The sequence below is a fragment of the Pan paniscus genome, chromosome 2, assembly GCF_029289425.2.
Source record: "Pan paniscus chromosome 2, NHGRI_mPanPan1-v2.0_pri, whole genome shotgun sequence".
Classification (NCBI taxonomy): domain Eukaryota; kingdom Metazoa; phylum Chordata; class Mammalia; order Primates; family Hominidae; genus Pan; species Pan paniscus.
In genome coordinates this window covers 65,312,886-65,326,831 of record NC_085926.1, presented here as the reverse complement: position 1 = coordinate 65,326,831, position 13,946 = coordinate 65,312,886, and the positions used below count along the sequence as shown (strand labels likewise).

Here is a 13,946-nt window from a genome sequence, read left to right as displayed (position 1 = left end):
CAGGCTTCCATGGTGACCTCATTTTGGTGATGCAAGGAACCTTGCCAGAGAGTGCCCTCATGCCTCCCACGACGAGTAATCCTCATCATGCCTCACTCCCAGTGGGCACTCTGCCGGCTCATCTGGGCTGCTTCCTCCTTACTCACCCACTTGCCTTGCCTCGCCTCATATTACTTGTGCTGAACTCAGCATGGCTCATGGTTTGACAAGTCACTTCCAAAAGAGTTGAGATCGTCACACTCCCTAGGAATCACTTTCAAAAACAGGTTGAAATCTCCAGTGCAGCATCACCAGATCCCAAGCATCTCTTGTGTGCTTTATACAGATAGAATCTGTATTTTGCATTCTAACTCCTGCCCAAAGAAAAAAATCAAAAGAGGCAACAGCTTGTAGAAATGATTACTTTTGAAACACCAGTGTACGCTTTATTTTCCTTTCTCGCCTGTCTTTCACACCCTTCCCTGGTGGTAGATTTCCCATAAGTCTGCCCCCAATTGCTCCTGACTTCCCTAGAATTGAGGAGATCACTTGTCCCTTCCAGCTCCAGCCCTCCCACTAAGGACAGGGTTTTGGAAGAGCCAGCTGGATTCAATGACCACCTTTGCCTTTCTTTCTCCATTATTATCTTTTTCTTTCAGCTTTGTGCAGTTTTTCTTTTTCACTCCCAAATGACATGCTTTCCCTCCTGAGGGCTAGTCCTGCTCCATTCCTTTCCAACAAGCTGTGAGTAGGAGGTTGCTTGGATGACTGGCAGACGTTGAGACAGACATGTGCTGATGATCCAGAGGGGACCCTAGACCAACTTGGATTTGTGTTCATTTGTTAGCATTCTGTGTTGGCAAAAGAGCATCCGTCTTTGTTTTGGTATTGAGCTCATCCAAATAAAGAAAGCATTTCCTCTTCCGAAAGGCAGAGGAAAAAAAAAGAAAAGACCAAAAAAATTTTTTTAATTTTAACCATGTACTCCTTTGAAACTAAATATATACCCTTTCCTCTGTCCTGATTGGTCCGTTTCAATTGACAAGTGGATCGTGTGGAAAGGAAATATCCTGGACTTAATTGTAAGTTAAGTCTCTCTTAATCCAGAAGAGCATTTGAGATTCTGTCCAAGTGTTCAATTTCCCAGGCCGCTGAGGTCTGTGAATTTCTTTTCCCAGCCTCCAGGCTGCTGCAGTACAAGTCAGCATAGCTAATGCAGATAGATCTCCTGCCTCTCGCTCTCCTCCTCCCTCTGCTTTGATTCGATATGAACAGCCTGGTAACTCCGATGCTGGGGAGAAATCTGACATAACTCTGCAGATGGCTAGGTTGCCATGGAACACCTGGGGATTGTTCTTTAAGGAAAAGGTAACATTTATATGCTAATGATTTCTTCCCCCCTCTCCTCCTTGTTGCATTTTTTCCAGGGCTGCCAGTTCCCAAGAAGAGCCCAAAGTCGGTAAGGACTTGTCAGTTACTTGGTGCTTGTTGGGGCCGGGGTGGATGGTGGGGGGCTGGAGGTGGAAGGGTACTCTGTGTGGCTTCACTTCACTAAATGTGTTTTACAGTGGATGGGGGAGACAGGAGCCGGGGCTCATTTTCTTAAGTTCTGGGGATCTGTTTGTTATACAAGGTATTTGGGCTTGTCTTTAACTGTATAGTGATTTGTGGGCAGGCTGCAGGAGCCAGGATAAAGAATGCATGTTTGAAATCTTCTCTATACAAATGCATCCACACTCTCCTTCAAAGGGATGAGTTTCTTAGCCGTTTTAACTTGATACAAATGCTATTGTTTCCTTTGGAAGGAGAGAAAAAAAGAAAGCTCCACCTGCTCCGTGAGTAGCATTGCTCTCAACTGGTGTTCCCAGCCGTTCACATGTCTACCCATTCTCTCCCTTAGCTTTCTTAGGTGCCGGAGGATGAATTATTTACAAAATAAAAAGCCTGTAGGTTTAAGGAAGAATTGCTCTGCCCCATATATGTGACCATGCTCAGATGAAACAATGTTCACTGCCCCAGCACTGAGAATAAGACATTTCCTTGCTGTAGAAATGTCCTTTGTTGTTTTGCCAGCTTTAGCAGCATTATGCTGCAGGTATAGGATTCTTAAAAAAAAAAAAAAAAAAATCAATGTTTTGCTGTCCTTTCCAATCTGGTTTCCCTGAAGATGCATTACCTAGTTGACATGTTAGCTAATAGCTTAGAGGCTATAGTGTTTTGCTTGGTGGTATGGGTTTATGCTCCCGGGGCACTAATGACAAATTAAAATGCTGCTTAACTCAAAATCTGGAACTCCAGTGCCTGTGAAATTGATCTGGGTGGAAGGGGCTTCCCAATTCATTAACATTAGGATAAAGAGGGATGTTTCCATGTGGTTTAGAAGATTTGGGGGAGGGAAAATGTACAGCCTCGTGCCATCCAGGAAGGGAGAACCTTGAAAACTTTGCGGCTTACGGCGCTGCAGCTGAATTCTTTCCACCTGTCTCCAAGCCTGGCAGCATGAGGCAGAAGTTTATTAAGGAGATGAGAGAGGGAGCTTCCTGCATTTTAAACCTCACTCTTAAGTTCTCCAAAGAGAAAAACCTGCAATAATTGATGTGATTCCGATGGCATAGTGCCGTGGTGATTGGAACTTTGACTTCAGGGCTGGTTTCCTTGTCAGTGTGTGTTAATGTCCAGGCAGAAAAGTGCTGGTTGGTGCCCACATTGGAACCACAAAGATGCCAAAGTGTGTGCATGTGTGCATGTGTGTCTCCCTGTCCCTTGGTCATAGCCAGTAACCCATCTGCCTTCAGAAAAATGGAAGGAAATCCAGAAGATGTGTCTCATAAGCTTGAGTTAGCACGAACCATCCTTTTTTCTCCCCCACCCCAGCCATGCTACGTTGATACATGGGCTTATTTTACACACCCTACATGGAATGGAGTCTTAACAAGGAGTATGCTGAGGGAGACATAGTAGTTTTGCACAGGTAGCATGACGTCAAGTAGCAAGGTGTTCTTTTCCATTTTGCATTCCATTTAAATTTAGTGTGCAAAAGGATTTTTGTAATTCATTTGCATTTCTGTTTCCCCCAAGTGTTTTGGAATTACCTGGTGAACTCAAAGGCTATCAAATAGCTATTGAACCTGCATTCACCAAGTCAGTTAAGAGAATTCCCTATGACAGTTAATTTTTGCAGAAGCCATATCATTAGCAAGCAGCAAGCCAATTACTTGGGCTGCATTCCTAAGAAAGAAGCTCTCAACTGCTTTACCCATAGTCTGCTGGTTCTTAATTACCACAAGCTAAGAGAGTGATGTGTTGCTGGGTTAGAAAATAATAAGCCCCCAGCTTGGGGCTTGTCCTTACCTGTTTTCTGTGCCAGGACAGGGTTGAGGGTTTTCACAGCATTGCTGGCACACACTGGTAGTTGCTGTACAAAATTTGGGAGCTGTCGGCCAAGGGCTGCTGTTGGATGCAAAGTGCTGCTAACGTCTGTGATCAGTGAGAGTTCTGTACAGGTGGCTTGAAAGTGGTTTCCCTTTTCCAGTTTGAATTTTGATGATGTCCTGCCAGGGAGACAGATGATCATGGGATTTTTCTGGTGGGGTCAGAGGGAATTCACAGGGAAGCTGGATGTCCTGGTACCAGAAAGCCATTCAAGTAATGACACATAAGGTGAATTATGCAGGATGCATAATTAAAAGCACACTGATTGTACCTGGGTTGTGACTCACTTAGATTTGGCAATAGCTCTGTGCATATGTGCACAGTGGTCTTAGCTCAGGACCATTGTGTTATGGTTGTTTTGTTTATTTTATTAGAGGCTCCTGACAATGTTGGCTTGCTCATGTGACTGGCAGCTTCCTTTTGCCCTCATACCTTTTTTTTTTTTAAGGTTTTCAAAAATTAAGTAGTTGGGTTTTTATTAGAACAGAAGGACTTATCTTTTTTTATCTTGTTTCTTCTCCTGGATAGTCCCTGTAGCTTACTCTTAATAAGCAATTTCACCTGCAAGATTTAGTTTAAATGTTGAAATTGTGGTTTATATACTCATTGGGGACAATGGCAGTATCTTAATAAAAATTTATTAATTTAATACCTGGACTTTCATAACATCAGGGATTTTTCTGCCAAATAGCAGAGACAAAAACAAGACATATTTTCTGTCAGGTTTTAGACCTCTCTGGGAAACTGATTCTGTGGCCCAACTTAATCATCCTGACTGAAAACTCATTTCACTGAGACTCTCAGTCTAAATCACCCACAAGGATGTTGTGTATGAGAATTTAAAACTAAATATCACACCAAACCCTGAATTTTAAGTCAGTATCCACCCGTTTTCCTATGAATTCATTTCCCAACTATTCTCCCTTAATCTGTCCCCTCTTTTTTTTTGAGATGAAGTCTCACTTTGTCATCAAGGCTGAGTGCAGTGGCACAGTCATAGCTCACTGCAGCCTCGAACTTCTGGGCCCAAGCAATCTCTTGCCTTAGCCTTCCAAGTAGCTGGGACTGTAGGTATGCACCACCATGCCTGGCTAATTTTTATATTTTTTGTAGAGGCGGGAGTCTCACCACCTTGCCCACGCTGGTCTCAAGTGCTCCTCCTATCTTGGCCTCCCAATGTGCTGGGATTACAGTCATGTGCCACCACACCTAGCTATCATCTTCTATTTATCCATCTGTTCCTCCACCTACATATTCATCTTTCATCCATTCATTCATCCATTATTCAGAAAACTAGTATTTAGAACCCATTAAATAACAGGTTTGGTGTGAAGCACTGGAAATACTATAATAAATAAGGTGGTCATGGCACCTCTCTTCTTGCAGTTTGCAAACAAACCGTGTATTGATTGCTCCTTGCAAAAAAAAAGATTAATTGTCACAAATTTCCAAAATGTTTATGCAGTCATTTCATCAATAAGTATTTATTATTTTATGTGTGCCAGACCCAGTGCCAATATTGGATAAGAATTAATCAGAAAACATCCCTGCCCTCATGGAAATGGGGAGGGAGAAATAATAACCACATTAACAGGCAGATCTACAAAGATCCTCACCTCATAGGGATTAAAGTGTGATGAGCATTAATAAAGCAGAAATATAACATGGAAGCAAGTACGCACATAATGTAATCATTCCACTCTTAATTATAATAACTTATAAGTCATCATAAAATGCCAATACCCACGATTGAATAAGTGCTGTGATTGAGGTGTGGAGTACTTTGGAGTTCCCCAGCAGCCTAGGCAACATAGGAAACCACATTCTTTACTTAGCTATTATTGTCAGATGAAAGAAAGTGTACCATATTCACTAAAGAGACAAGAGTTTCCTGTTTACTAAAAAAAAAAAAAAAATCCTACAAAAAGTTTTTATATAGAGGACCCTGGATGGTGGGCAAAGCATCCAGTGCCCATCCACATTGAAGAGGCAGTCTCTTCAACAGCCTCTTTAGAGCAGACATAGCAAGCTGTCTGCAGGGTAGCCACAGTGATAGGTTTTTGTTCCACTATCCTCTCTGTCCCTTTCCCCTGCAAGAGATGCTAAAGGAAATTGCTGAAAACTAGTCATTAAGAGATGTGAGGGAGAGACTCCTTTTACACACACACACTGAGTGACCCTGGCCTAGATCATTCCGTTTTATGTACCCTGCCTCTTTCTGAGACTCACACAGTTGTGTGGCACCTGTCTTCCTTTTCCCTGATGCCACTTGTGTGACAACCAGCATGATGATTGATCCCATCAAAGCTTCTACAGCCTACAAGAAGAAGCAGTGAGAGTAGTAGATGGGTGAAGGCATAGGATCACTTAAGTCAGTCTCCTTGCCTCTCACTTCCCGTGGCAACTCTCCTTCTCTGCCTTTTGGAGCCCTGGAAGATGGACTTTGCCATTGTATTACATTCCTTTAAAACATGCAATGTGAACCAGAACCCATTTTCATATCCAGTCAGTGCCTGCCTTTTCTTCTCCATTAACTCCTCTCGCCCACCTTTTTGGAAGAAATCGTTTGACTTAGACCCATAAATGATAAAAGAAACAAACAAAAGGAATGACCATCCTCTGCACTGGCTTGGATTCGAGTCTCTGATTTTCACACACCCTTTAATGACATTGGCCTAATACCTCATCAGCACTTGGAGTTTTTCCTGTTGTCCATGTAAATTGCTGCAGTAGCCTTCGCTCTTTGCAGATAAGTGAACTGTAAATAATTTTGCTTTAAAATGGATCGATTTGTCATTTTTAAGCCACATGAATTCTTTTAATCATTTAAGCTCCTAAGTGCTGTCTGTATTCATTTGCTCTTCCAAGCAAATATTTTCAGTTCACTTTCTAAGTACCTACATTTTGAAATCATTCTGGGAAATACTGATGAGTTGATTTTTTTCCCATTTCCATTTATAAAAACCATTATGTCTTCCCAATTTCCCTGGCCTGACAGTAAGTAAGGGAATCATTCATTTCAGAGAGGTTGGTACAGTTTTAGTTTAAAAGGTCTTGTGATACAGGTTCATGGCCAACATGTGGCCAAAGACCTTTATGGAATTTTTTTAATTGAGCCCATTTCCATATTCCTAGTTGGCTATGAATTGAGACTCAGCAATAAGACTCTTGCTTCAAAAATATCAGCATAATGACAACGATTAGCATTGGAAATTCCTATCTTCATATATGGCACCCCTTCTCAACCAGTTACTCACAGTAGAGATGTGGTGCATGGATATCCTTGTTTCTAAGCTCTCCTCCTTTTGGTGATCCTCTTCACCTCCCTTCTCTCCTGTCCCCTCCATTCTCCTGCTCCTAAGCCTCCTCCATTCAGTCTGTCAGCAATCCCTGTTGAATTTGGCAACAAAGTGTCTTCTGACCTCACTTGTTCTTTTCCTGGGTAACTCCAGCTACCCTGGTATTGCCCACCTCAGCTCCCCACATTGACTGCACCTGGGGCTTCCTGACTGGCCTCTCCGCATTCACTCCTCTTCCCCACCAATCCATTCACCACCCAGTAGCGACACCAAACTTTCTGGAAACATGTTGGCTCTTGGAACATCCCCACTTGAGATTCATTAATGGATTCCCCCTCTTGAAACTAAGAATGAAACCCAAACTCCTTACGTAGCCCACAGGGCTCATGCATTATGTGGCCTCCCAGTTCCTCTCAGGCCACCCTCCCTTGCTGTGCCACACTAGCTTTTTTGTTCTTCAGAAAGTCCACTTAGCACACCCTCTTTTTTTTTTTTTTTTTTTTTTTTTTTGAGATGGAGTCTCGCTCTGTCACCCAGGCTGGAGTGCAGTAGTGTGATCTCAGCTCACTGCAAGCTCCACCTTTCCAAGCCATTCTCGTGCATCAGCCTCCCAAGTAGCTGGGATTACAGGTGCATGCCACCACACCTGGGTAATTTTTGCATTTTTAGTAGAGATGGAGTTTCACCATGTTGGCCAGGCTGGTTTCGAACTCCTGACCTCAAGGGATCTGTGTTCCTCGGCCTTCCAAAGTGCTGGGATTACATGTGTGAGCCGCCATGCCCAGCCTTCTCTTTCTGTTAGTAGGGTTCTTCCAGAGTCCTCTCTTTACCACCTTTCTAAAGGACATTGCAGGGTGTTGCTATCAATAGATTATATTTGATTAATATTCATCTACACACACTATGTATACACACACTTAGATATGTTCCCAGGGATAAATTTCAAGAGCTCAGGTACCATCTATTCCTTATTTACATGTTGTTTCCCTCAGTATCTGGCACACAGCAGGTGATCCTATGTATTTATTGGGTTAAGTGAATAAATCTATTGCAGGTAGGGCAGCACACTTAGGAAGGCCTGGGCTGGATGTTATATCATTTGTGTACTAGGTTTTTCCATTTTTCCATGTTCTTAGTATGCACAGGGTTTCGTTAACAGGCTTAAAAGTATACTTTTAACTACAGCTACTTGTCTTTGGGCTAGTGTCTCACCTAGGAAAATGAGGTGAAATACAATTGCATTAAATGCAAATCTGCTCCTGTGTCATAAATAGTTCAGAAGTGAACGTATTCTCATGCCCCTAGTCTTCTGGGAGGTGATCCAGACTGCTGAAAATGCATACAAGTTGACTTTAATTTGGGAGATATATAAACATGGTTTTTCTCCTGGACAGTTCTGGGCTCTAACCAGATAAAGGACAACCTCATAGCTAATTAGCATGCTAACAGAAAATAAAAAAAATTACTTTGAACTCCCCTCACACCCACAGCATAGTTTTAAAAAATCCAGAGTGCCAACAAGATATTAAATTACAGAATATATCTTCAAATTAATGAGTTTTCATAATTGAACTTGAGAAGGAACATAGAGTGAGGTTAAGTCCTAGCAGGGAGAACATCCAAAAAGCTTCCAGATTATTGTGTATTTAGCCCATTAGTGTGCCATTTATATATGCCAGTTAGAGATAGTTGAGTGGGGGCACAGTTTTTAGAGCACATTCTCAGGATGCTCCTTTACTTTTATTTTCCAGTTTGAGGTATAAAGTTTAGATGGCATTTAAAAGAGACTCAGAGGTGCAGTTTGACTGAGAGGCAGTTTTGCAAACTCATTCCAGATTGTGTCTGTCATTTGGTGTTAAATTGGACCTAAATGAGTCATTTATTGGGGAGGTGAGAAAGGGTGTTATAATTTGAAAAATGGCCCAAGCATTTCCAGTAGACTTCATTTGCACTCTCTATTTCTGGTGGAACCATCTCTTCAGTTAAATGTAAGAGATCTAGGTCTTCCATGTCAGGGATTTATTATACTGGGACAGACATGAGAGGGTTTCAAAAACCCATGACGTGACATGCTGAATCTCTGCACACGCATGTACAGGTATGTATGTAAAAGCACATACGCATTTTCTCTGGGAGACAGGTCCAGTACTTTTATCAGACTTTCTCAGTGGGTCAGGGATGCCAGAAGGATATTTCTCTCCAGTTCAGGAAGAGGGATCAAGTGGAAAAGGTTTGAGTTAGGCTTCAGGAGGTAATGGCCCAAGAAGACAATGGAACAGAAACTGCCAATAACCCTACAAAAGAAGCAGCAGCACAAGGCTGTTTCCTGCAGGTAATCCTGCAGTGTGCACACCTTTGTGAAGCGTAGTTTCAACACGATGAGACCAGAGCTTCCAGGGTCAGAATTTAGTGCTCATAGGCCGACCCTGGAATCAATCTGGCATCTACTAATTTGAGGAACCAAAAGAGAGTGGTCCTTTGAAGGGAGGCATGCCACTCTCAGGGTAAATGCAGAGGTCTTTTATTGAGTTTTTTGCTTTTACATTTAAAATATCTTTCCCCTTCAGAGGGGAACAAAAGTAAAACATTACTAAAATGTAAAAAAATAGGAAGTAGCAGTTCCTGTTAATTCTATTTACCAAGGTTCATTTTGAAATGAAAATGACTTTAAATTTTGTCTTGATTATAAAAAGTATTCTCTATGCACCATAAAAGTAAAAAAGGTAGGTAATATGGGAAAGTATAATGATAAGAGGGAAAAACTCCACCCATAATCCCATTTTTTCTATGTGTTGTTATGTAGGTTCACACAAAAAAAGGGCTGATGTTATACATGGTTGTTTATAATCAAGACCCTTGTAAAGACCACATTGAAGAGGAGGGGAAAAAAAACAACAGTCCCATGTGCATGCAAAAGAAAATGAGTATAGTATCCATCATTTACATTTTCTCACTCTGGCCCTGGGAGCTTAATTCACTGTTGGAGGAGAAACTGTTGAAGTTGGCAGAGCCAGGTTCTATCAACTCTGGAATGGCAACCAAATCTCAGCTGAGCACTTGATCCTCAAAAGAGAAAAATGGTGACGTGGGATTATGATGGTGTTTGTTCCCACCCAAACATCAGCGTGTTTTCCTGGCATCTGCAACAGTGTATGTTTTTCCCCTTGAATTGGAGTGAATTAAGCCTCTCAAACAGTTTTCCCAAGACCTCCAGGATAGCTTAGAATATGGTCCTCAAATTTCTCCTGCAGGCACATCAAGTATAATTTTAAACGGTCTATCTTGCCTTCATTGAATCCATGTCCAGTTGTTCTCAATTTTGAATCCTTGCCAATACCTGCATTCAAATCTGTAATAGTCAAGAGCAAATGAAGTTTTTGTCCTCCTTGGGCTTTCTTCAGATACTTGTTTCAAAGCAATTACTGGAAGGAGAGGAAGTATAGGGACCTGAGAATTAAATTAAGGGACCTTGCAAATTTCCAGCAGAATTCCAGGGGAATGAAAGATGAAGGATACTTGGGGAGACAGCAAGGAAGAATGGCCTTGATAGGATTGATCGGAACACCTGGTGGAAGATTTGGGCTCTGTAAAGAACTTCAGGGATCTAGAATGATCAAGGTCAAAGCTCTTATAAAGTACTTTAAAACCACGAGCTCTACAGGATCTATAAAAGAGAATGGAGAGCCCCTTCCTGTCCTCTACCCCATACAATGCTTTAAATCAGCTAAGTATAGTGACATGGTGTCTATGGTATATGAGGCATGACTGCAGGATTGTTTGTTTTGAATAGGGAATGCTAAACACCTGAGATTACCACAGTCTTTTATTGGAGAAAATAAGAACTACAGTTATTTTCTGTTCTACCCACTATTTTCCTTTCCATTAAGTCTTACTCTCCATTCATTCCCCATTCTGACAGAGCTTTTTGTAAAATGAGAAGGGTCTTTGCTGAGCAGATTTTAATGAAGAAGGACTCGGTTATTCAACTGAAATTTAAATGGAACTCTTCCCCTTTGAATATTATAATACTTGGACTTTGGAGAAGTTGCAAATCTAAGAAGGCTGGCCCCCAGAGGCCAACTCATATACAAAGTTTGATCTTGGTTTTCAACCAACAGTACTATCGGCAGTTTAAGAGGTGAAGTGTAATGCTTGCAAAATTGATTAGCTAAGAATTATGGAAGTTCTTCATATATTAGTAATTTCTACACCTAGAAATATCAGTAAACATATAATACTAGGCATGATTTTTAAAAGATCTGACCTCCTTTTATTTAATAGTCGAAAAGAATGGATAGCAAACTCTTAGAGAGGAATTGGGTATTTTATTATTAAAAGGTACAAGACATGGAGTCCTGAGGAGCATCTTTAGCCCTGATTATATTTCTTCTGGATATTATAGCCTTATCGTAAACCACTCATGGTATTTGGTGTCACATATTTTTGTGAAAATGAAAGTGTTAAAACTGATCCATCTTGCAGTAAACGAGCATAGCGTCTTAGCTGAGAACCTGTGATGAATATCAGATTTGTTTTCCGCTGTAGCCCAGAGAGCAGTATGGGTTATGATTATGTCTTCCTATCTGGCCCACCCCTCTGTTTGTCTGCCAATCACCTGGGGATTTATCTACATTCAGCATTAGCTGGAGAAAGGTGGGAGCCAAAATACTGTTGATATGTATATGTATGCAAAAGTGCTAAACAAAGACAAGCTGGTGGAAAACACCCATTCAGAGAACCAATAATAATCTTTTCTTCTTGCCCCTCTCACTTGCTTACTTTCAGCAACCACTGGAAAGGAAAGACAGTCAGAATAGTTCTCAGCACAGTGTTTCCAGCCACCGAAGCCTGCACACAGCATCCCCAAGCCACAGCACACAGGTGCTCCCCGAGTTCCCACCTGCAGAGGCCCAAGCTCCAGATCAAACTGACAGCTCTGGCCAGAAAAAACCAGATCCTTTTAAAATCTGGGCCCAGTCCAGGAGCATGTATGAAAACCGACGTGAGTAGCATCCTGGCCTCTGTCTTACCCTGACCCCTCCGCAGGGCTCTACCTTTCTCTTGAAGGTTATTGAAAATAGATGAGTTGCAGTGTGTAAACTGGATAAAGTGAAATCCGCAAGAGGCAAAAGTATCACAGAGGGAGTGGACTCTGCTGGCTATTCATGGAGTCTCCACTATGCCTTCACTTTGGGGAGGGGGTAGAAGTGGATGGTTATCACATAAATGCCCTGGGTAAAAATGGTTTTTTTTTCGTCCCTTCAGTTAAAAGGAATGGTAGATAAGAGCTGCTGTCTCATTAATTCTCCGAGTGGAGATTGTGATGTGCTCTGAGCACAAATCTGATATGCAATAGAACTTAAACATGTTTGACTGGGATTTTGGGCTAATGAGAAGAAATTAAATGCTTTTTAAGTGGTCTCTTGATTTTTAAAAATACTGGTAATTTTTTTTAACCATTATAATCTCTCTAAACATTCCCCACAAAAAGGAAAAAACCATAGCAGTGAGTGGTTGTGCTTTAATTACTTATCCAGTGCTTTACCTTTTCTATAAATATGAGCCAGTGATAGTATACTTTGTATCTTCTTGGCTTGTATAAACATAATATCACCCTCATGTTTAACCTCTTTTTATTATGAAATGATTTCCAAAAACTATTCACCATAAATAATATTCATTTATCTTACCAATGAAAGTTCCTAAAAATGCCTTAATTTTAGGCGATGCAAATTGATTGTTGTTGTTGGGTGGCTGTTTTCTGATGTTTTCTTATAATGGTCAGGGTGAGGCAGCTATGAAGGACAGATGGCTCATTTTCTCTTTTTGGTATGGGGTAGGAGAGAGGTGTTGTGATGGTGGAGATTCGGTTTGTTGAAGGGTCTGGGAGAAGCTGGAAGAGTGAAGGGAATCATTTTGCTCATCCTCCCCTCAGCACAGGTTTCATTCCTAGCTGCAAATGTGGTCACTGCTCAGCAGGGTCCCCATCGAGAGTCGTGGCAGAGAGGTTGTGTGAGGTGTGGGTCCCCGGCCTCCTGTCCACCACACAGACTTGGCCATGCTGTGCTTCCTTTGCCGGCCGAGGTGCATGCTGAAAGTCAACTCCTCTGTGACCCAAGCAAAATGGGGCAGTAAGGCCAGCATCCTTGTCTGAGGAGGAAAGTTGGTCAGTCCACTGAATGATGCTCAGCAGTTGGGGGGCAGAGGTGAGCCTGGAGTCTTGCTGGTTATCAAATGTTAGGAGTCACTCAGGGCTTCATCCTTTTCCTCCTCAAGGGAGAAATATTACTGCCTTCTTGCTACCACAATGCATGGAATTAAATAGGCTGTTTTGGCTACAAGTTCACTCTGCTGACAAAAAGCCCACTAATTTGAGCAGGGACTTATTTAGTTGCTTGACTAGAAAGACACCCCTAAAGTACCCCTGAGGCCTGACTAAAGGAAATGAAGTTCCATTTGGAATGACCTCATATGCAGTGGATGCTAACCAGGAACCAGGTTCTGTCCTCATTGTGTCTCCTCGCTCACTGTAGTGATTTCACTGAAGAAAACCATTTAAGAGATATTTCCAAAGAGGAGCATTTTCACATTCCCCGCACATTTCTCTCTGAGCTTGTGGCTCGTGCAGTCAATGGCCCAACTTCAGTTAATGTTGAGATATTGCTTTATTGACCGAACTCCTGCTCTCCTCAATACAGTACACATTTATGATTGAGTTTTCCTGTATGAATCTTTTTGTGATAAAATGAATTGCATTCTGAAGGGCTGGCGGGGGTGTCCTGGGTTGACAGGACAATTGTAAAACATCCGTTTAATAGAAGGCTCTTGCTCAAATGCCATTTTTACCCTGGTGGCGGCAAATTTTCTTAAGAATTTGACTTAATCAAATGTGTCTAAAAAGTTTTCACTAGGAAAAAAAAATAAGGAAAATATGTAATGTGGCCATAGCCAGCTACTGTAAGTACTGAAATTGCTCAGGTGGCAGCCGGACTGAAATATTCGGGGCCAGGCGCCATGGCTCAGTCATATAATCCCAGCACTTTGGGAGGCTGAGGCGGGCGGATCACGAAGTCAGGAGTTGGAGACCAGCCTGGCCAATATGGTGAAACCCCGTCTCTGCTAAAAAAAATACAAAAATTAGCCGGGCGTGGTGGCGTGCGCCTGTAGTCCCAGCTACTCGGGAGGCTGAGGCAGGAGGCATCACTGGAACCTGGGAGGCGGAGCTTGCAGTGAGCC

General features: G+C 42.1%; 1 protein-coding gene across 49 annotated transcripts in view; it reads left to right on the top strand.

The window, feature by feature from the left end:
* MAGI1 (membrane associated guanylate kinase, WW and PDZ domain containing 1) overlaps positions 1–13,946 on the top strand; it is a 675,392-nt gene that overhangs the window by 626,084 nt on the left and 35,362 nt on the right. For all 49 annotated transcript variants that reach the window (XM_055110110.2, XM_055110109.2, XM_055110107.2 and 46 more), the window contains 2 exons: positions 1,407–1,438; positions 11,496–11,712. In XM_055110110.2, the coding sequence (XP_054966085.1) occupies positions 1,407–1,438; positions 11,496–11,712 (249 nt within the window). The remainder of the gene's footprint in view (positions 1–1,406; positions 1,439–11,495; positions 11,713–13,946) is intronic.